The 19,373-nt window shown below is 34.4% G+C and overlaps 2 protein-coding genes across 2 annotated transcripts; one reads left to right on the top strand and one right to left on the bottom strand.

Annotated features, from left to right (window-relative positions):
* Nucleotides 1-1,294: 1,294 nt before the first annotated feature.
* Nucleotides 1,295-5,707, bottom strand: HELRODRAFT_70492 (hypothetical protein; the record flags this gene model as incomplete). Its single annotated transcript, XM_009031892.1, has 3 exons — nt 1,295-1,432; nt 1,768-1,869; nt 5,639-5,707. The coding sequence occupies 3 exons, from the start codon at nt 5,705-5,707 to the stop codon at nt 1,295-1,297; spliced, it is 309 nt and encodes a 102-aa protein (XP_009030140.1).
* Nucleotides 5,708-13,842: 8,135 nt separating this feature from the next.
* Nucleotides 13,843-15,938, top strand: HELRODRAFT_96235 (hypothetical protein). The gene is made up of 3 exons (XM_009032082.1): nt 13,843-13,862; nt 14,128-14,288; nt 14,656-15,938. Exons 2-3 carry the CDS (start codon nt 14,163-14,165, stop codon nt 15,658-15,660), a joined length of 1,131 nt encoding a protein of 376 aa, XP_009030330.1. The 5' UTR covers nt 13,843-13,862; nt 14,128-14,162; the 3' UTR covers nt 15,661-15,938.
* Nucleotides 15,939-19,373: the final 3,435 nt, after the last annotated feature.

Genomic DNA, 19,373 nt, shown 5'->3' with positions numbered 1-19,373 from the left:
TGGTGTGTGTGTAGTGTGTGTGCGTTTTGTGTACATGTGTGTATGTGTGTGTATGGTGTGTGTGTGTATGTGTGTGTGTGGGGTGGGTGTGTTGTTAAGAACTGGCGTCGATGCATAAATAACGAGTTTAAAATATAAAAATTGATAGCCATCAATTCCAATGACCTATTACACACAGTCAGTAAAACTTATGACAACATCAGTAATGCTTTAGTGAAAAAAATATTATGATTACAGGTAGAGAGTTTGTGGAGACAAGAAATTTGCTGTAAACCTCCTGAGTCGACAAGTCGGTAGCACAGAGTTCTGCTGTTTCTCTGAGAATTGAAAAGTCGATCAATAGTTGGTAGTGATGCTTGCATTATTAAAATAAGGCTGGGCCCATTAAGTATTTCATCATGGAACCTGGTCAAAATATGTTTTGCACGAGCCACTGGTGTGATACAAGTAAACGGATTACATATTTGAAATCAGCGTGCTAAAATAAACCAGAAATAGGGAAAGTTAAAAAAGTTTTATCTTTAATTATGTTTTGGTTAGATGTTATTTTGTTTTTGTGATTGTTACGGCTGTTTGTTCATTGAAAATAAATATTAGTTTAACTCATGATGTTTACATTTTGAATGAGATCGTTCTTGTTTTCTAACCGTATAAACAAACAAACGAACGAACTAGCAAACAAACAAACAATCAAACATCACTGCAAACTTTCACGAGTTTAAATGGAAAATATTCAAAATCTACGTTACATACAGGAAATATTTTTAATATATTTAATACATTTATCCAAGTAAATAAGTTTTTTTTAAGTTTTAAATAAGTATAATTAGGAAAAAGTTTTCAATATTTTTTCCGGGCAATGTGCAAACAGGCAGGCTACAGCATTCTTGTGTCGAGTTTCTGTGATATTTCATTGATTCACCACTCCTTCACTCACTCACTCCCTCACTCCCTCACTCACTCACTCACTCATGCATTCATTCTTTCATTCATTCATTCATACATTCAATGAATGTCGTGGTTTGTTGTGATTCTTTAAGAAAATTATTAGCAATGTCATCCACAAGCACTGTATTACTTACACTTTCCATTAGATAATTTTTATTTAAATTTGTATATGTTTCAACTTTTTGGGTAGTCAAGAAAACGAAAAAAGATTTTTAAACATTTTTTAACACAGAATAAAGATCTTTGTTAATGAACAAAAAAATCTCATCCTGTAAATCGCAATTACAAAGACAAATATGAGCAGGAGCACCTGTGCAGATGATGAAAGCAATTTTTCAAACGAGAATCAGTTGCAATCAAAATATTTAAGTTCATCTGTTTCGCTCTTGGGATATTCGACACCATGCAGTTCAACGTCCATTCCATTGCATGGCAGGGGAGAAAATAGTCTCAAATGCAAGTATTTCTTGTCCTCTGTGTGCACCTTGTTCAGTGTGTTGGTTGTGTTGGTTGGGTCAAATTTAATTTGATAGAAAATAATGACGAATACGTTTTATATAATGTTTTGTAATTTATAAAAAAACTTCAAATAAATCTTAGTTATATATATTTATTTTATATAAACATGTTAGCATATTGATTCCGCTTCATAAATGTTTAAACATTCTCTGTTCATCTAATACTTGATGAGTGAACTATTGGAATGAACAACGTTACAAATTCTGCAAATTGAAGTCTCATTTACAAACTGATTGGCATTTTGAAGTAATGAATGTTATAAGACGTTACAGCAAGAATGGATCAGAACATTCAACTCACTTTAACGAAATAATTCAGCCCGGCAACAACTTGTGTCCTGAATATAACAGCTCTGTAATCTTTGAATTTTTCGTTGATTTTATCCTCCACCTTGCATCTCATCTGAATGTGAAGATCAAGTAAATGAATTTTACTCAGTCGCTTAACTTGAATTTAAAAATCAGCAACACTCCTCTACGCATATACGATCAAAAAAAATAATTAGTTAATAATAAATAATTATAAAACAACTCCTTGGCGGTTCACGTTTAAAGTTTACGTTCAATATTGCTGTACACTGTTTCGTTTTTTGTCTTAAGTTTTTCAAACAAAAATAGGCATTATTTAAATTTAATTTATTTATCTAATAATAAATAATTAGATCAAAAAAATAATTAGTTAATAATAGTCCTGGGTATGACATAAAGTGGCCTTAAGTGGTCAAGGGGTGCCAAGAATCCCTGGGAAGTATGCAATAGCGAAGGGATGTTGCAGAAAAATTCAGAATGGCCCCTCTATGGTACTTAGACTTGGAACGCTCAATGTTGGATCACTGACTGGCCGCAGCATGGAAATCGCAGAAATGCTCGAGCGTAGAAGAATTGACATCTGCTGCCTTCAGGAAACCCGATGGAAATCGAATGGTGTCTGTCATGTCAACTCAGACAAAGAAAAATATAAACTATTCTGGAATGGTCAAAAGACGGCCAAAAATGGTGTTGAAATTTTTGTCAGAGAACCGCTAGCCCAAGAAGTACTGGATATTAAAAGGATTAATTCACGTCTCATGTGGATCAAGCTTCGCATAGAAAAGCAAACAATGATTATTTTTTCTGCATACGCACCACAGGCGAATCAGAAGAAATGAAAAATGACTTCTGGACTGCATTCTCTGACACCATCTCAACAATACCAAAATCTGAAACAATCCTGATTGGAGGCGATCTCAATGGCCACGTTGGAGAGAAAACAGATGGTTTTGACAACGTACATGGCGGTTTTGGCTATGGAAAACGGAATGAAGATGGCAACCGCATCCTTGAGTTTGCTGAAAGTCACGGGTTTTGTTTACTGAATACATATTTTAGAAAGAGGTTGGAACATCTCATAACATACAAAAGTGGACCATCAGCCACGCAAATTGATTTCTTCTTTATCAAGCAACAACACCGAAGACTATTCAAAAACGTCAAAGTTATACCTGGCGAATCATGTGTCGCCCAACATAGACTCCTTGTGGCAGACTTGGTTGTCAAACTGTCAAAACATAAGTCTAAACAAATGCCTCGGAGAATCAAAACGTGGAAGCTGAAAAGCAATGTTCATCGAGAAAAATTTCAACAGATTGTCGCCACACAGTTAGACCACCAATCGCAAGCCAGTACAGATTGGAGTACATACAAAACCGTTTTGATGAACGCTGCAACTGCAGTTTGTGGGAAAACTGGTACAAACGTCAGCATGAACGGGACACTTGGTGGTGGAATGACAGTAAACAAAATGCAATAGCTAAAAAAAAAATTGCATACAAGCAATGGCAAAAATCAAAGTCTGTTGATGACCATAAAATTTTCCGTGAGAAGAACAACTATGCAAGACGACAAGTTGCACTGGCTCGGACAGAGCAGTGCAAAGAGTGGCTCACTAAAAGCAAAGGTGAACAAATGAAATCTCTGTATCGTATAGCAAAACAAGCAAAGCGTACGAAAAAAGAAATAGTTGGTGCCTCATGTATTAAAAATGACAAAAATGCGATGGTTCTTGAACAAGATGAGATCAAGCTACAGTGGAGAGAATACTTCAACCGTCTGTTAAACGAAACAAATCCCATCAATGTTAACTTTGACGCTCCACCCATCGAAGGTCCGATTCCAGACATCACTGTAGAGGAGCTTACAGAAGCTCTGAAAGCTACGAAGGATGGAAAAGCAGCAGGGCCCTCTGGACTCACAAATGACATTATCAAAGCATCTGGTACTGCAGGTATCCAAACGTTACTACAACTTTGCCGTGAAATCTGGAGAAATTGCTCAATGCCGACTGAATGGAACTATAGCATGACAGTCCAGCTATACAAAGGCAAAGGTGATCCATTGAACTGTTCATCATATCGGGGTATACGTCTGTAGAACACTCCCTGAAAATTGTCGAAAAAATCATTGAGAGAAGATTAACGTCGTGCATCACAATCGGAAATTATCAATTTGGTTTTCTAGCGGGGAAATCAACAATTGATGCAATTCACATCCTTCGGCAACTGCAAGAGAAGTACCTCGCAAAGCATCAACAACTATCACACATTTTTGTAAACCTTAAAAAAGCATTTGATCGAGTTCCCCATGAAGCAATCAGGTGGAGTCTGCGTCGACAACTCATTCCAGAATATCTTGTTCGACTTGTGATGGAAATGTATACGAATACTAAGACTTTCGTCAGCACAACGGTTGGAAACACAGATACATTTGACATCGGCGTTGGAGTTCACCAAGACTCGATTCTCAGTCCACTGTTATTTATAACTGTGATGGAAGAAATCACAAAACCGATACGCACTGGTGACATTTGGAATCTAATATATGCTGATGATATGTTTGAAGATTGGAACACCAGACTCGCGATCATGGATTCAAAGTCAACATCAGCAAAACCAAAGCAATGAACACTGGTGAACCCATCCAATCCACAGCTACTGGACAATGGCCCTGTTCAGTTTGTAAAGCTGGTGTAGGTAACAATTCAATCAAGTGTCAGCAGTGTAACCAGTGGTGTCACAAACGTTGTTCAAAAATAATTGGTACTTTATCTAAAGTGTCCAATTTTGTTTGTCCTGCTTGCATCAATCCACAACAACAAATTTGAAATAGCACTGTTTTTGAAGCGATTAAAATAGAGAAAGTCACATCGTTTCAATATCTAGGGGATGTTCTGGATTGTACAGGAACAGCTAAAGCTGCCGTTCGAGCACGCATACGTGCAGCCTGGAATAAATGGCATCTCCTTGCCTCTATATTGATGCGGCGTGACATCCCACTACCACTACTATCAAGACTTTATAAATCTGTAATATGTCCGGTGTTGTTATATGGTGCAGAAACATGGCCAATGACAACCAAACTGGAACAACAACTTCAACGAACCGACATGAAAATGCTCCGATGGATGCAACGAATTAGTCTGAAGGACCACATCAAATCTACCGAAATCCTGCGTCGTGCTGGTTTAGATGATATAAAGGACGAATGCCGGCAACACCGTCTGCGGTGGTTTGGTCATGTCAAACGAAGTGGAAACAGTGCCATAACTTCTCTTGCAGATGTTGAAGTACCTGGCACACGTCCCAAAGGCCGTCCAAAGAAGTCCTAGTCGCAAACAATCGCGCAAGACATGAAAGCTCTAAATTTAAATGAAATGGATAAAACTAATCGTCTAATTTGGCGAAAAAAGTTGATGGCAAAGAAAACAACGTCCTACCTCGGGAAACCGGGTCTCTGGACGCAAATCGAAGATTGATTTATTGATATCTAATAATTTTATTTGATTATTTTATTCTTTTAACTGATTGAACCTCAACCAATCCACATATACTCGGTCTTCGTGATTCGTAATGAGATATTGTACAATACATACTTAACATGTACTAAACACGAAACGAATTGCTTGGATTCGTAATTGAAAAATTTTAATTGATTAAACTTATTTTTATACTTAAGCACATTTGACTTTAGCTATCTAATCTATCTGCGATTTTTTAACCCATCGTTCGTTTATTATTATTATTATTATTTATATTTTAATAGTGACAGCAAATACAAATATAAAGAACGTGAAGCAACTTAAGACAAAGACAACAAAAATGGAACTCGTTGAAATCTGAAGCAGGCTAGTGACCTACCTGGTCGATGACTGCTTGAATGACGGCATCCGCTAGCTTAACCTCTGACAGTCCACCAAAACAACTCATAATAAAATGATTTCTCTTAACAAAATAAAAACAAAAAAATTAAACCTATTGATTTATGTTTTTAATTTTCGATAAAATGACATTCATATTTATATAATTAGACCAGGATACAACAAGAGCCAAGAAAGAAGGTTAATTCACACAGTGACTATTAACAATAGTCAACAATACGCTTATTCATGCAACCAGGATATAAAAATATTGAGGGTAAATTACAGAAGCAGCACCTACATGTTAGTATTCGAATCATGTATAAATCCTTTATAGAAGATAAAATTACGTTGAATCGAATGAGTTACCTTTTAGCTACTAATTAAGTGTTTCTACTTCTCTAATTTTTATTTCATTAGCAGATATTTAAGATGTTGATTCAAGATGTCTCACTCTTGAGCCAAGCGATATGTAGCCTACTTCAACGAGAACGCAGTTTTCTGGAACATTGTTTTATAATTTTAAGTCCATAAAATTAAATTTTTAAATTTCAAAATATTAAGAATTATCTGAAAATGATTATTTCTTCTCAAGTTACTGAGCGCATGTCAATAATTGTAAATGTTTGCCTTTAATTCACTGCATTATTTCCTCAATAAATCAATCATGTTGTTGTTGTTGTTGTTGTTGTTGTTGTTGTTGTTGTTGTTGTTGTTGTTGTTGTTGTTGGTGTTGTTTTCCAGCTCTCCGATATTGCTACTCTGTGTCATGTATAGATTGACAAAAAATTATATTTATTATTTTTTACCATCTCATTTTCTACCATCTCCTCCTTCCTCTTGCTACTACGCAACATTTTTGACTTGAAATTTGATTCTGTCGTAATAGCTTAACTCTTTGAGAGAAAAATATCAACTGATTTATTTTCGCTTATTTTGCTGTCTACAGAATGCACGGTTCTTTTATCTTTAGTTTTTCACATTAAAACATGTGTGGGACAGCCAGCTTGTCGTTACCGGTGACTCTGTTTTGCTTATTAAACAGTTTTGCGTCAAGTTGGCGAGTTTTTGAGTCAGTGAGTCGGTAAGTCAGTGAGTCAGTGAGTCAGTGAGTCAGTGAGTCAGTCAGTCAGTGAGTCAGTGAGTCAGTGAGTCAGTGAGTCAGTGAGTCAGTCAGTGAGTCAGTGAGTCAGTGAGTCAGTGAGTCAGTTAGTCAGTCAGTCAGTCAGTCAGTCAGTCATTTTTTCTTTCAATCTATGTCGCACTAGAATAATTTAAAATGTAAAATTGAAAGACTGAAAATTTTAAAAAGAGACAACATTTTTCGTTGCGCGGTTCTTTCCGTGCGAACGAGTAAAAAGTGAATGATGCTAGTGTTGATGATGATATTATCGATAATTATAATTATTATCATAATGGTAATAATTACAATAATAATAATTATATTAATATTTATTATTATTATTATGTTCGGGAAGATAAATAAAATAGTAAGGGCAATTAAAATGAATGAATGGCTTTACGTTTAGTGTTAATGAACGATGATGCTGATGATGATGATGCCAATGCAGATGCTGCTGATAATGATGTCGATGATGATGATGACGACGATGAGGATGTCGGTGATGATGGTGATGATATTTAAGACTATAATGATGATGAAAATTAGATTTAAAAAGATTGATAAAATAAAATATTTATGACAATAACGATGAATGAGTTAACGTGTGGTGTTGTTGATGATGACGACGATGATGATGATGACGACGACGACGATGATGATGATCGTTAAAGAAACACGGATGTCGTCTGCAGCAAATAGGATTTCAATTTAATCAACATCCGTTATGATCAAATTTGTGTCATATAGATATCTATCTATATATATATACATATATACGTGTGTGTGTGTGTGTGTGTGCGTGTGTGTGTGTGCGTGTTTGGGGCTTGTGTTTGTCTGCGTGTGAGCGCGTGTGTATTGGTGTGTATGTCGGTGTGAATGTGGGCACGCATGTATGTTTGTACGTTGTACGTGTTCTGTATGTATGTGAATGTGTGTGAGAGTGTTACATTGTTGGTTTACGTTGTTATACCATTAGAAATAATAAAAGCACTAGGAAACTTCGTCAGCGAGTTAGAATAGAAATAACAAAATAACAATACATCCGCTTGTGGAGTTGAGTTGCGTGTATTCACTGTTTGTCGGACCATGCTTACAATTTTTAGAAGAAGAAAAAGAAGAAGAAGATGATGCTGATGATGATGAGCTGATGGTGATGTGATGATGATCGATGATGATGATGATTATGATGATGTGACGATGATGATGTGATGATGATATGGATTATGATGTGATGATGATGTGACGATGATGATGTGATGATATGGATGATGTTGAAGATAATGTTGATGATGATGATGATGATGATGATGATGATGATGATGATGATGATGATGATGATGATGATGATGATATGGGTGATATTGAAGATGATGATGATGATGACGGTGATATTGATAATGATTATGACGTTGAGTGTTCATCTTTTTGGCTTTAATTATTCATCACCCCTTTCAACTTAAATAAAGCTTTCGGTGCTGCATTTAAGTTTCCAGGATTATATTACAAAACTTTTGAAAAATAAATTCAATTTTACTTCATAATTTTGTATTTTAATCACCGCTGCTTCTTTTTCCACCTGGATTGTGGCGAGGTTTCTTCCAACTACTCACTTTCATCAGGCCGTTTTTTATCTTACTAGGCTGAATTTTTTATAAATATATTTATACATGCTCACAAATACATTCAATCAGTTACTTAATTCCACTACTAAACATTCCTCGGAAGATAATTTACATAACCAAAGGGGAAGCAGTGTCTAAGATAGTGCATTATATCCTGCTACAAATGATGATACATATCAATACAACTGAGCAGACCTGCACGCACGAAACCTTGTTATAATAATAATGATAATAATAATAATAATAATAATAATATTATTATTATTATTATTAATAATTGCAAGATAAATTTATTAATCAGTTTCTTTGAAAAGATAGAATCTAATACGACAAAGAAAAGTAGTTGGAGACTTTGAAGGTACAAAGCTCATGTGATAAGGGGAGATTTCTATAAAAAAAACTTGTCCTCTATATTCATCACCATACATCAGTGGAAGACCCAAGAGACAACTTTCATGTTAGTAAACAAACAGTTCTACGGGAAGATTCTAAATAATCAGGACAAAGAACATTAAGACATTTAGAAGCCAACACGCAGTACTTTTAAATAAAATTTGTTGCTAAACTGCTAAACATACGCAACACACTCAACAACAGAAACATACAAATACACTGACACACGCATATACAAATATCTACTTGTATATCTGCTTACGTAACGTTTGTTTATGATTTTATGAATTAAGTAGAAACACAAATGATACTCCTTGATTAAAAAACTTGTAAGAAGTTAAGAGTAAGGAAATCGACACTATACTCTATTTCGATAATATTTATACTATTATTATTTGTATTATTATTATTATTATTATTATTATTATTATCATTCATGTTACTATTTTCATTTTTCAATAATGACGTCACTATCGTCGTCATCATTGTCGACCAACTTATCTCCATTGTCATCGTCGTCATCACCCTCATCATCGTCATCATTATCATTTTAATTAATTGAGAAAGAACTGTGATTAATAAATGTGAATTTTTTGTACCTTAAGAATGTCGTGTGTTTCGTTTGTTTATATGTGACTATGTCGTGTTTTTGTATGTTATTCTGGTGTGTGTGTGTGTGCTGTGTGTGTGGTGTGTGTGTGTGTTTGTGTGTGTGTGTGTGTATGTATAAGGTATCAGTTGTGAATCCCTGAAAAAAAGTCTTCAGGAAAAAAAGTCTTCAGAAAAAATATCTTCGGAAAAAAAGTCTTCAAGAAAAAATGTCTTCAAGAAAAAATGTCTTCAAGAAAAAACGTCTTCAAGAAAAAATGTCTTCAAGAAAAAAAGTCTTCAAGAAAAAAGTCTTCAAGAAAAAAATTTATTCAACGAAATTACCTTCAAAAACATTTTTAAAATTATGTTTAGAGGTCAATGACAAATAAAAAATATCTCTATAAATGTCTATCGCATAAAATACACTTAAATCATTGGTAAATTTTTCCTATTTAACACAATACAGTGTCCTATGGCTCTTAAAGCCTCCAATGTAGATCTTCGGCCGTCTTTGCACAATCGTTCCATTCTTTCTTGGAAATATTTTGACTGTCGTTTTTTCGGCTTATTTATTTGAATTCCTCGGTCAATTTGACCAATAGATGTTAGAGCAGATGTTTGATCTTTTTTGATGGCACTGATTAAAGTCCATAACGATGGATTAAAATGGCCAATTAAATTGTGAAAACTATTATTCCAACCTTCACAAACGTTATTAGTCCTTTCATGACCATTTAATGTTATCGTAAAAACGTTCCATGTTTCGGGCGGAAATAGAGCAGGCATTCGGATCAACCTAATTTGGTTGATATTATTATTATTGTTGTTGTTGTTCCTGAAGGGCCCTCTACCATATGTTTTATCGAAATAAATGAAAAGATTTTCTAGTCCGGGTACATCTGGAATATTCCTTTCTAGGTGTTGGAGGGCATCATACAAACGGTTTATTGGCAAGAAAGCAATGCCATCTAGCATGCCAACAAAATGTCTAACATCATCTCTCTCTTTGTAAATGGTTGTTAGACCTAGCTCTGCTATCTGAATTTGAGATAACAAATAAATAAAAAATAAAAAATCCATAGCAAAATTTCATTCAAACAGGCAAAATGACAATTGATTAAAAATAGTTAACAAAGCATGCAACTATACCTTTCTCCATGTTGACTGTGTCAAATGGAAAAAACATCCTACAACTTCTACGTTTGCACCGAAGATATCATGTAAGGCACGTCTGGGGGCAATTTTGAAGTCTAACATAACAGTGGTTGGAGCCAAAATTATGTTGTGTTCTTGCGCCTTATCTTTAATTGCCCTAAAAACTTCTTTATATGACGCCTGATTTCTTGATGTCATTAAGGCATAGGCGCATGTTACATAATGGTTAAGATAGGCAACTCTAATAAAGTACAGTTGGTGAAAAATATTTGGAGACAAGCTAAAATTACCATCCATAAACCATCTGCAAATATATAATAGTTAATATATATCAAAAATAAGCGAAGTGGTTTAATTACAGATGGAACTTCAATTTCGAAGTAACTAATTAATTTAATAAACCGCATTCTTCCTAAATAAATAAAATGTAACTACCTAGTACTTCTTCCCATTTGTTGTAATTGCACGAATGTCGAAAAAACAATTATCCGGTTGAATGGATTGGCTCCACTGTCGTAGATGATGACATTTTCGTTGCCTTCTCTCATCTGCCAAGCTTTTGGTATTTCGAATTCTGTATTGGATGGTTCAATTGGAATATTTTTGCGGCGTTGGTTTCTAATTGTTTTTGTCACGTGATCTTTATGGCCTACATTTGCTCTGTCTTCTTCATCTAACCCCGATAAAGCATCTGCATATATTTGGCTCGGTTTGGCCGTAGAAGATAGTATAGCAGTCTTTTTCATTTCATTCAAAACCTTCGCCTTTGCAATTTCTTCGGGTTCTAAAACATGGTTGTGTTCTTTCTGACACTTTATTTCAGTAATCTAATTATATAATTTAGTAAAGACAATATATATACATTGAAATGAATTTATATTTATATATCAGATTAACAAATAAAAAGATATATTGATTATTTACCTCAATGTTTGTTGAAATTGCTCCTAAACAGTTGAAAAATGTTTTTCTAGAGCATTGCCAACGAATCGTTGCTCCTCTACTCAATTTTTTTGTATACATATACCCTTCCAAACACAACTTCTGACCTCCTTTATTATTTTCAATAATTTCCATAGTAACAGAATAAAATAACGATTAAAATTTTTACAACTTTAAAGTCCATGCCAATAAACTTTTTATATGATATTAATACACAAAGAAACCTTGAAATAAAATTCTTTTTTTTTTTAAATTTAAATTACACTATTGATTAAATGCATGCGAATTGCTTTCTCATCATCAATCATCATTGATTGTTCTAAATTTACATGCCAATTTGCGCTAGAAAGCTTGAGAACCAATTTACTTAATTATATGTTTATGGTCTTTTGCATAATGTTTAAATCTTTATCATCAACGGTTTGTGTTTTTTGGCTGTCTGTATTATAAATTAATAAGTAATTGCATTCTATCTCGTCTCGTATTGTCTGTTAATATTAATAATAATAATATAAATCATAATTTGAAAACAAAAATTGTCCGGGGAGTAATTGTCCTGGGGGTATTTTGTTTTGGGGGTATTTGTCCGGGCGGTTATTTGCGTGGGGGGGTATTTGTCCGGGGGTATATTGTTTGGGGGGTTTTTTGTCCGGGGGGTAATTGTCCGGGGGATAATTGTCCGGGGGTTTTTTTGTCCGGGGAGTTATTTGCGTGGGGGGTATTTGTCCGGGGGGTAATTGTCCGGGAGGTATTTGTCCGGGGGGTAATTGTCCTAGAACCGTTTTTGGCACATGCTGTAACACTTTAACAACCCTATAATCCATTCCAATAAACCTCTCAGATAATATTAATACACAAAGAACATAATAAAGTTATTATGATTTTTATTAATTTTTATTGTAACAAATTTTTTATGTAAAAATGTAATTTCATTTTTGTATGTATGAATATTTTAAAAATAAAATAGTATCGTTGGATTTTTTTCTGGAAGACTTTTTTTCCTGAAGACGTTTTTTCTGGAAGACTTTTTTTCTTGAAGACTTTTTTTCTTGAAGGCATTTTTTCTGGAAGACCTTTTTGAATGAAGATATTTTTACTGAAGATATTTTTTCTGAAGACATTTTTTCCTGAATGCTTTTTTTCTGGTTACCATCAGTTGTATGCTTGTTGTATGATGTCAGTTTATGTGTATGTTGTGTGTTCGTTGTATGTTTTATTATAAGTTTGTATGTTGTGTGTTTGTTTGTTGTATGTTAGTATGGTGTGTATTTTGTATATTGTTTTTCATGTTGTGTGTTAGTAAGTTGGATCTGTGTGTTGCGTGTTTGTATGTTGTTTTTGTATGTATTGTATTTATATGTTGTGCATTGTATGTTGCGCATTGTATGTTGTGTGTTTGTATGTTTTGTGAGTGTACAGGATATTTTTTTGTTTTTGTGTGTGTGTGTGTTATACTTTTGCGTGCACTGCATCAACAACGTTCACATGTGAATAATCCAACTATCAAGTTCGATAATATAAAAATATCGTATGTAAATCATTCTACAGCAATTAAAATTTCACATGTGTTTCAAACATATCTCCCCGTGTTTGACCGGGTATGTGAGTGTTGTTTATTTGCCATGTTTGTTTGCATGCGTGTATGCGTCGTGTATTTTTGCTAGTATTATGTCTGTTCATATGTTTCTAGTTGAAGCTCAATGGATTTGTGTGGTGTGTGTGTGAATTTTTTTTTTATGAATGATTGTATGTTTTTATTTGCCGATATGTGCGTGCGTTCGATCGTTCTGTTGTGCGTATGTGTCTGTCTGTTGGTTTCTGTACGTGTTAGTCTTTACGTGCGTGTGCTGGTTAATTGTTTTTGTTAACTTACTAGTAGTGTTGAGTAAATATAGATTCCGGATATAATTAGTGGTGTGGTTTCGTTTGAAATTTACCCTATTTGGTTGTGCTCACCTAGCAACTTCTGTTATGGCTGTAGGAAAATTAATTTAAAATAATTAATTTGTGAGCTGGATAAATTATTTTAAACATAAACTTTCCAAGAAAAAAAATAATGAAAAAATAATATCAAAAATTATCGGTTGCAGACCAAACTGATACGCAGCTGCCAATAATTATGATAATTATTACAATTAACTTTTAGCCATAACTTTTTTTATAGTAATGGCAACGAGGCAGTACAACTAGCCAATGAAAAATGTATAGGTCACAATTTCAACCAATCAAATTTTATCAACCTAGTTTTGAAACCAATGAAAAGACGAATTTGAAATTTAACCATATAAGGCAATGTGCTGGGCGTCTTCTTGTTCCGGTTAAAAGTTTATAAAATCGCGTGTCGAGCGTTTTGTTGATAATTTCTGTCGTTTTTGTTGAGGGGAGATTGTCGCTTCAAAGTTAGTTTTCCGCTTTTAATTCTTTTTTTTTCATACTTTGTTCCATTCTTCTTTGTACGTCATTTCTAATGTGTATTGTAAACAAACTTGCGGGTTAGAAGATTCAAGTTTAAATTTCAAATAAGGCGCTCTTTCTATCGTCTTGTTCAAAGTTCAACTTCAAACATTTTATTTTTTGTTCCGTTTTTTGCAAAATAAGCTAGCGTCACCTAAATCTATTTATTTTTAATTTATTTATTCAATGAAATTGATGTTCATTTTTCAGTTTTCCAACGTTCAAACACCAAAAAAATATAAAAAATGGCCGAAGATGATGTTGCCGCTCTTGTTGTTGACAACGGTTCCGGCATGTGTAAAGCCGGTTTTGCCGGAGACGATGCTCCAAGAGCTGTCTTCCCGTCCATAGTTGGAAGACCCAGACATCAGGTTGACAAAAAATCATATTGTTACAGTTTTCTTATTATTACTTAAAATTTGAAAAATAAAATTCAAGTATTTAAAATTTAAATAAGAAAATGAGTTTAGCTACAAATTTTAGCAAAACCAATTCATTTTCTAATTGAGTCATACTGACTAATTCCTTGTGTCATGTTAAAGTTCTTTAATTTTATTTAATATAAGACTGGCTTTATGGGTTAAGTTCTCATTTGGCTAAAATAAATTTTTTAAAATCATTTAGAATGTTTTTCCGTTACAAATTATATGTATGTGTAAACTTGAAAAGCTTAAAACATTAATTGCAAGATTTTACCAATTCATTTATTTTATTTCTAATACTTTTTTCAACATACAGGGTGTCATGGTTGGAATGGGTCAAAAAGATAGCTATGTTGGTGATGAGGCACAAAGCAAAAGAGGTATCCTGACCTTAAAGTACCCTATTGAACATGGTATTGTTACAAACTGGGATGACATGGAAAAGATTTGGCATCACACATTCTACAACGAATTGCGTGTTGCTCCTGAAGAACATCCAGTTCTTCTCACTGAAGCTCCCCTCAACCCAAAAGCCAATAGGGAAAAAATGACTCAAATCATGTTCGAAACATTCAACTCTCCTGCCATGTATGTGGCCATCCAGGCTGTTCTGTCTCTTTATGCATCTGGACGTACAACTGGCATTGTGCTTGACTCTGGTGATGGTGTAACTCACACTGTACCCATCTATGAAGGTTATGCTTTGCCTCACGCCATCTTGCGTTTAGATCTTGCTGGAAGAGATTTGACTGACTACCTGATGAAAATTTTGACTGAGAGAGGTTACAGCTTCACTACCACGGCTGAGAGGGAAATTGTGAGAGACATTAAAGAGAAGCTCTGCTATGTTGCTCTTGATTTTGAACAGGAGATGGCAACAGCAGCTGCATCATCTTCCCTCGAGAAGAGCTATGAGCTTCCTGATGGTCAAGTCATCACCATTGGTAATGAACGTTTCCGCTGTCCAGAAGCCCTCTTTCAGCCAAGTTTCCTGGGTATGGAGTCATGTGGTATTCATGAAACAACATACAACAGCATAATGAAGTGTGATGTGGATATTCGTAAGGATTTGTATGCCAACACTGTGTTGTCTGGTGGCACTACAATGTTCCCTGGCATTGCTGACAGAATGCAGAAAGAAATTACTGCTCTTGCTCCAGCCACAATGAAGATTAAGATCATTGCCCCACCTGAGAGAAAGTATTCTGTATGGATTGGTGGGTCCATCCTGGCATCCCTCTCAACATTTCAACAAATGTGGATCAGCAAACAGGAATATGACGAATCTGGACCTTCAATTGTCCACAGAAAATGCTTCTAAGTGTGTGAACTCAGTCTATGCATTCACATTTTGTTGGGTATCACTTGAGTGACGTTCATTCCTTCTTTTATGAATACGTTAAAAACATTGTTTCATATAAGTATCTATGCATTATGGTCTGGTAGTTTTCCTGACTGCTGTTTTTGTTAATGTTGTTATCTGGTTTGTAGCTGATTGGTGATCTGCAGTGCTTGTTAGTAACCATCACGTTATTAAATTGCCATGCACTGTGTTGTCGGATATTTGTTCTATTGTAATATAAATCAAAAAATTTGTAATCCTCTTTTTTTTAATGAAATCGAAATAACATTTCTCTGAGAACATTGAAAAACAGAACAAAAGAAACAATGATTAAGGCTCAGTTATTTTAAAGTTGTTCAAAAATCTTCCTGACGTTCCTTGCGATGAAAAATGTGCATAATTTGACTAGTGGCTGGCTCGCTGTGTTATAACTTAAAAATAACGAGGTGGTTAGTGATTGAAAACAATTGTCAAAATAAAATAGATTGATAGAATTCAAACAAAAGTAAAAACACGAACAAGATTAGTCGATAAAAAATTTGTAACGGACGGAATGATTGCTTGTTAAAAATTTAAAAGTGCAAATATAAACGATTGTGCAAGCGCTTTGGTGCGTAAATTCGAGCTTTTCTTCTGTTCAATGAGGCTGTCGACGGAGGTGTGTGTGTGGTTGTCTATGTCTACATGCACCGCGTGCAATGGTGCTTTGTTCATTCATGCGCGTCTATGTTCTAGTTGGAAAATATTTGGGTGTTTCGCGTTGGATAAGACATTAGTGATTAGCAATTATATCAGTTAAAACAAGTACGGAGACAAATCAGGTGGTGTTAATAGGGGGCAAATCTTGCATATTCATTGCTGGAATGAGCAGCCTGAAATAAATGTATAATTTTTTTAATAAAAATATAGTATAATTATGAAAATTACACCAAAAAAAGACAAATCAATGATAACAATTGGCAAGTGAAATACGTATGCACTCTACTCAGATGATTTCTTTCGTGCCACTGACAATTCTAATAAATTGCGCAAATCATTTTGCACGGCCCTCGTTACTTGGCAGACTATCTCTTTCATTTCCTGCACTCTGGTTTCATAATCAGGTACATTACATCACATTTTAAATTTTCTTCATTTTTGTTCTCTATCTGATTCAGATTTAGTTACCAAGACGTTTTTAAAATATCTCAGCTTATAATATAAGGTCAATCTCTTTTTGGATGAGAATGATATCAAAACAAGCTGAAAACATCTGATGTGAAGAAGGAAACACTTTTTATAAATGGCTTCCGAATTACTTACATTATAATCTTCATTGGCTGAGACAAGCGAAAAAAAAGTTTTTCAATAAATATTCTTGAAAAAATGAATGCATGTCAGTCACATACTAACGTTACTTTTAGTGATATTGCGATTTAATGGCACGATTGTGCCATCAAATTTCGGCCTCAGTTGCATGGATTGCTGTTGGAGTTGGCGATGCTGATGAAACTTCTGCTGAAGATGATGCTGAAGATGATGTTGTTGATAATTACTGGCCAGACTGATACAAGGAGTAAGTGGCTTCCTGGAACACGGAAACATAAAATTTGAATGTCAAAGAATGCATCAATATCAAACAGTCCCGAATGAAATTAATGATATTCAACAAACTTTAATAAACACTAATAACTAATCAGTAATTATACTGTCAATTCACCAGTAACAAATTCTTAAAATCTCCACTACATACTTATTTTATTTCTACAACTTCAACATATTGTTGCGAAGAAGCTTTCTTCGCCATTTTATGAAACAACGTCCGCCTCTCAATACTAGGAAAGTTGTCTCTATGAAAGTTGTGAAATTACAAATCGATCTTGGAGAGTTTCCGGCAAACTTGCCTGCGTCCTTAATCCAATTCCAAATTGACCATAAGTAACGGTAATTACAAACATGCTTATTGGAAGGTATAAAACGGACATAAACGCAAGCTGAAGTAATTGAATTGCATGTGGGACTAGTAGTAACTTCGAATGATTATATATAAGTGAAAGTAAGCTAACCGAAGTGTCTGTTTAACGTTCTATTAGATATTTAAAGGAGGTTACAGTTGGTTAGTTTCTATAGCTCACCGGCTTCTAATTTATTAATCTACTATTTGCTATCTTAGCTTGTGTATCTGTTTAATGTATTAGTTGCATATTGCATGTTTTCTTGATGTACAAAAGCGTACAGTATGCGTAATTTGAAATTACGTCTACGTTATATTGTATTATGTTGCTACCATATTACCTTATGTGTTAATCCTAACTGCTAATCTGGGAGTGTTTCAGCCAAGACGTTGGAAAATGTAATGTAACGAAATATGACGGAAAGATTCAAACTAAAAGATATAATGAATGAGAGAGAGAAGCTGATGACTGATTAATTGAAAAACAGGAAAAACAAAAAATGTGATAAATGACTGAATGACAAAATATGACAAATAAAAGAATGAGATTACTTTTCCATCTTAGTGATCGGATGCAGTGCACCAGTTCTTGGTAGCTGACTCAACTGTAGGGTCTGTATGTGTGTTTGTTTGTGTATGCGTGTGTTTGTTTATTTGTGTTTGATTGTATGTTTTTGCTTTTGACCACGTCAGCCAACCAACAGCTGATGGCATTATTACTTTCAACTTTTACAATTGTTCCATCTTCAGAAAACTTACATAATCATTGCAAAGTGTATGTAAACAACAACAACAAATAAACAGATCACCTGAAGTACATTGTAGGTAACACTGCTGTCATTGCTGTTCGTGTTGCTAATACTAACTCCATTGCTACTGTTACTGGTGGGGGTGCTCTTGTTAATGTTGGCGAAGTTGTTACCATTAATTCCATTACTGTTGTTGCTCACGTTGCCAATACTGTTGTTGCTGATACTATTAACATTATTGTTAATATATACAAAGTTTCTGATGTTGTTATTCATTGTTGTCAGCACTCTGCTGCTTTCTAGGTGTCTGTAGGTTGTAATAAGTTCAGTGAGCTAATAAATGCATGTGATATCATCATTATCCTTTTATCATTGTCCCCAATATCATAGCATTAGTAGTTCCATGGAAATTCATAAATCTTAGTTATTAGTCATAATTATCAGAGTCATTAAAACTTGAATAGCTCAACGCATTGGCAGTTCATTAAAAACATGAGCTTGAGTTAATACTACTTCTTATGGCTATGATATTATATTTAAAAATCTTTATTAGTTTGTTATGGAGTTGTAAATAGAGATGCACCGAATAGTAAATTTGGCCAAATATTACATACAATCTTTTGTTCAAATTTAAATGATTCAACAGCTGTGATGGCCAAAACAAACTCTCCGCTAATAAAAATCAACAATTATTGTCCTGGAATCCAAAGAAATTATGGTTTATACAAAACTTACAACATTTGGCTATTCGGCCTAAAAATTGCCAAAGCTGAATGTCAAATCTCAGCCAAATTGTGTTGAATGCCAAGCCGAACAGTCAGTGCATCTCTAGTTGCAAATACTAACAAATGATAAATAGCTGAACATTTATGGCTGAACATTTAGTATGTACAAACAAACTTAACTAACTGCAACGAAGGAAGACTTAATGTAGTCTCAAGTTTATTTTCACTTTTTTGGAAGCAATTTTGATCGGCAGACAAGTCTCCATAAAAATTGCTCTCAGGAGA

Source organism: Helobdella robusta, assembly GCF_000326865.2.
Source record: "Helobdella robusta unplaced genomic scaffold HELROscaffold_8, whole genome shotgun sequence".
Lineage (NCBI taxonomy): Eukaryota > Metazoa > Annelida > Clitellata > Rhynchobdellida > Glossiphoniidae > Helobdella > Helobdella robusta.
The sequence above is the reverse complement of the archived record's forward strand: the minus strand, read 5'-3'. Positions and strand labels throughout refer to the sequence as shown.

Bases quoted from the DNA above. Each gene is read 5' to 3' on its own strand.
- HELRODRAFT_96235 (XM_009032082.1), top strand. From the start codon at position 14,163: ATGGCCGAAGATGATGTTGCCGCTCTTGTTGTTGACAACGGTTCCGGC. The intron at 14,289-14,655 runs GTTGACAAAAAA...TTCAACATACAG, and splicing joins TTGGAAGACCCAGACATCAG to GGTGTCATGGTTGGAATGGG.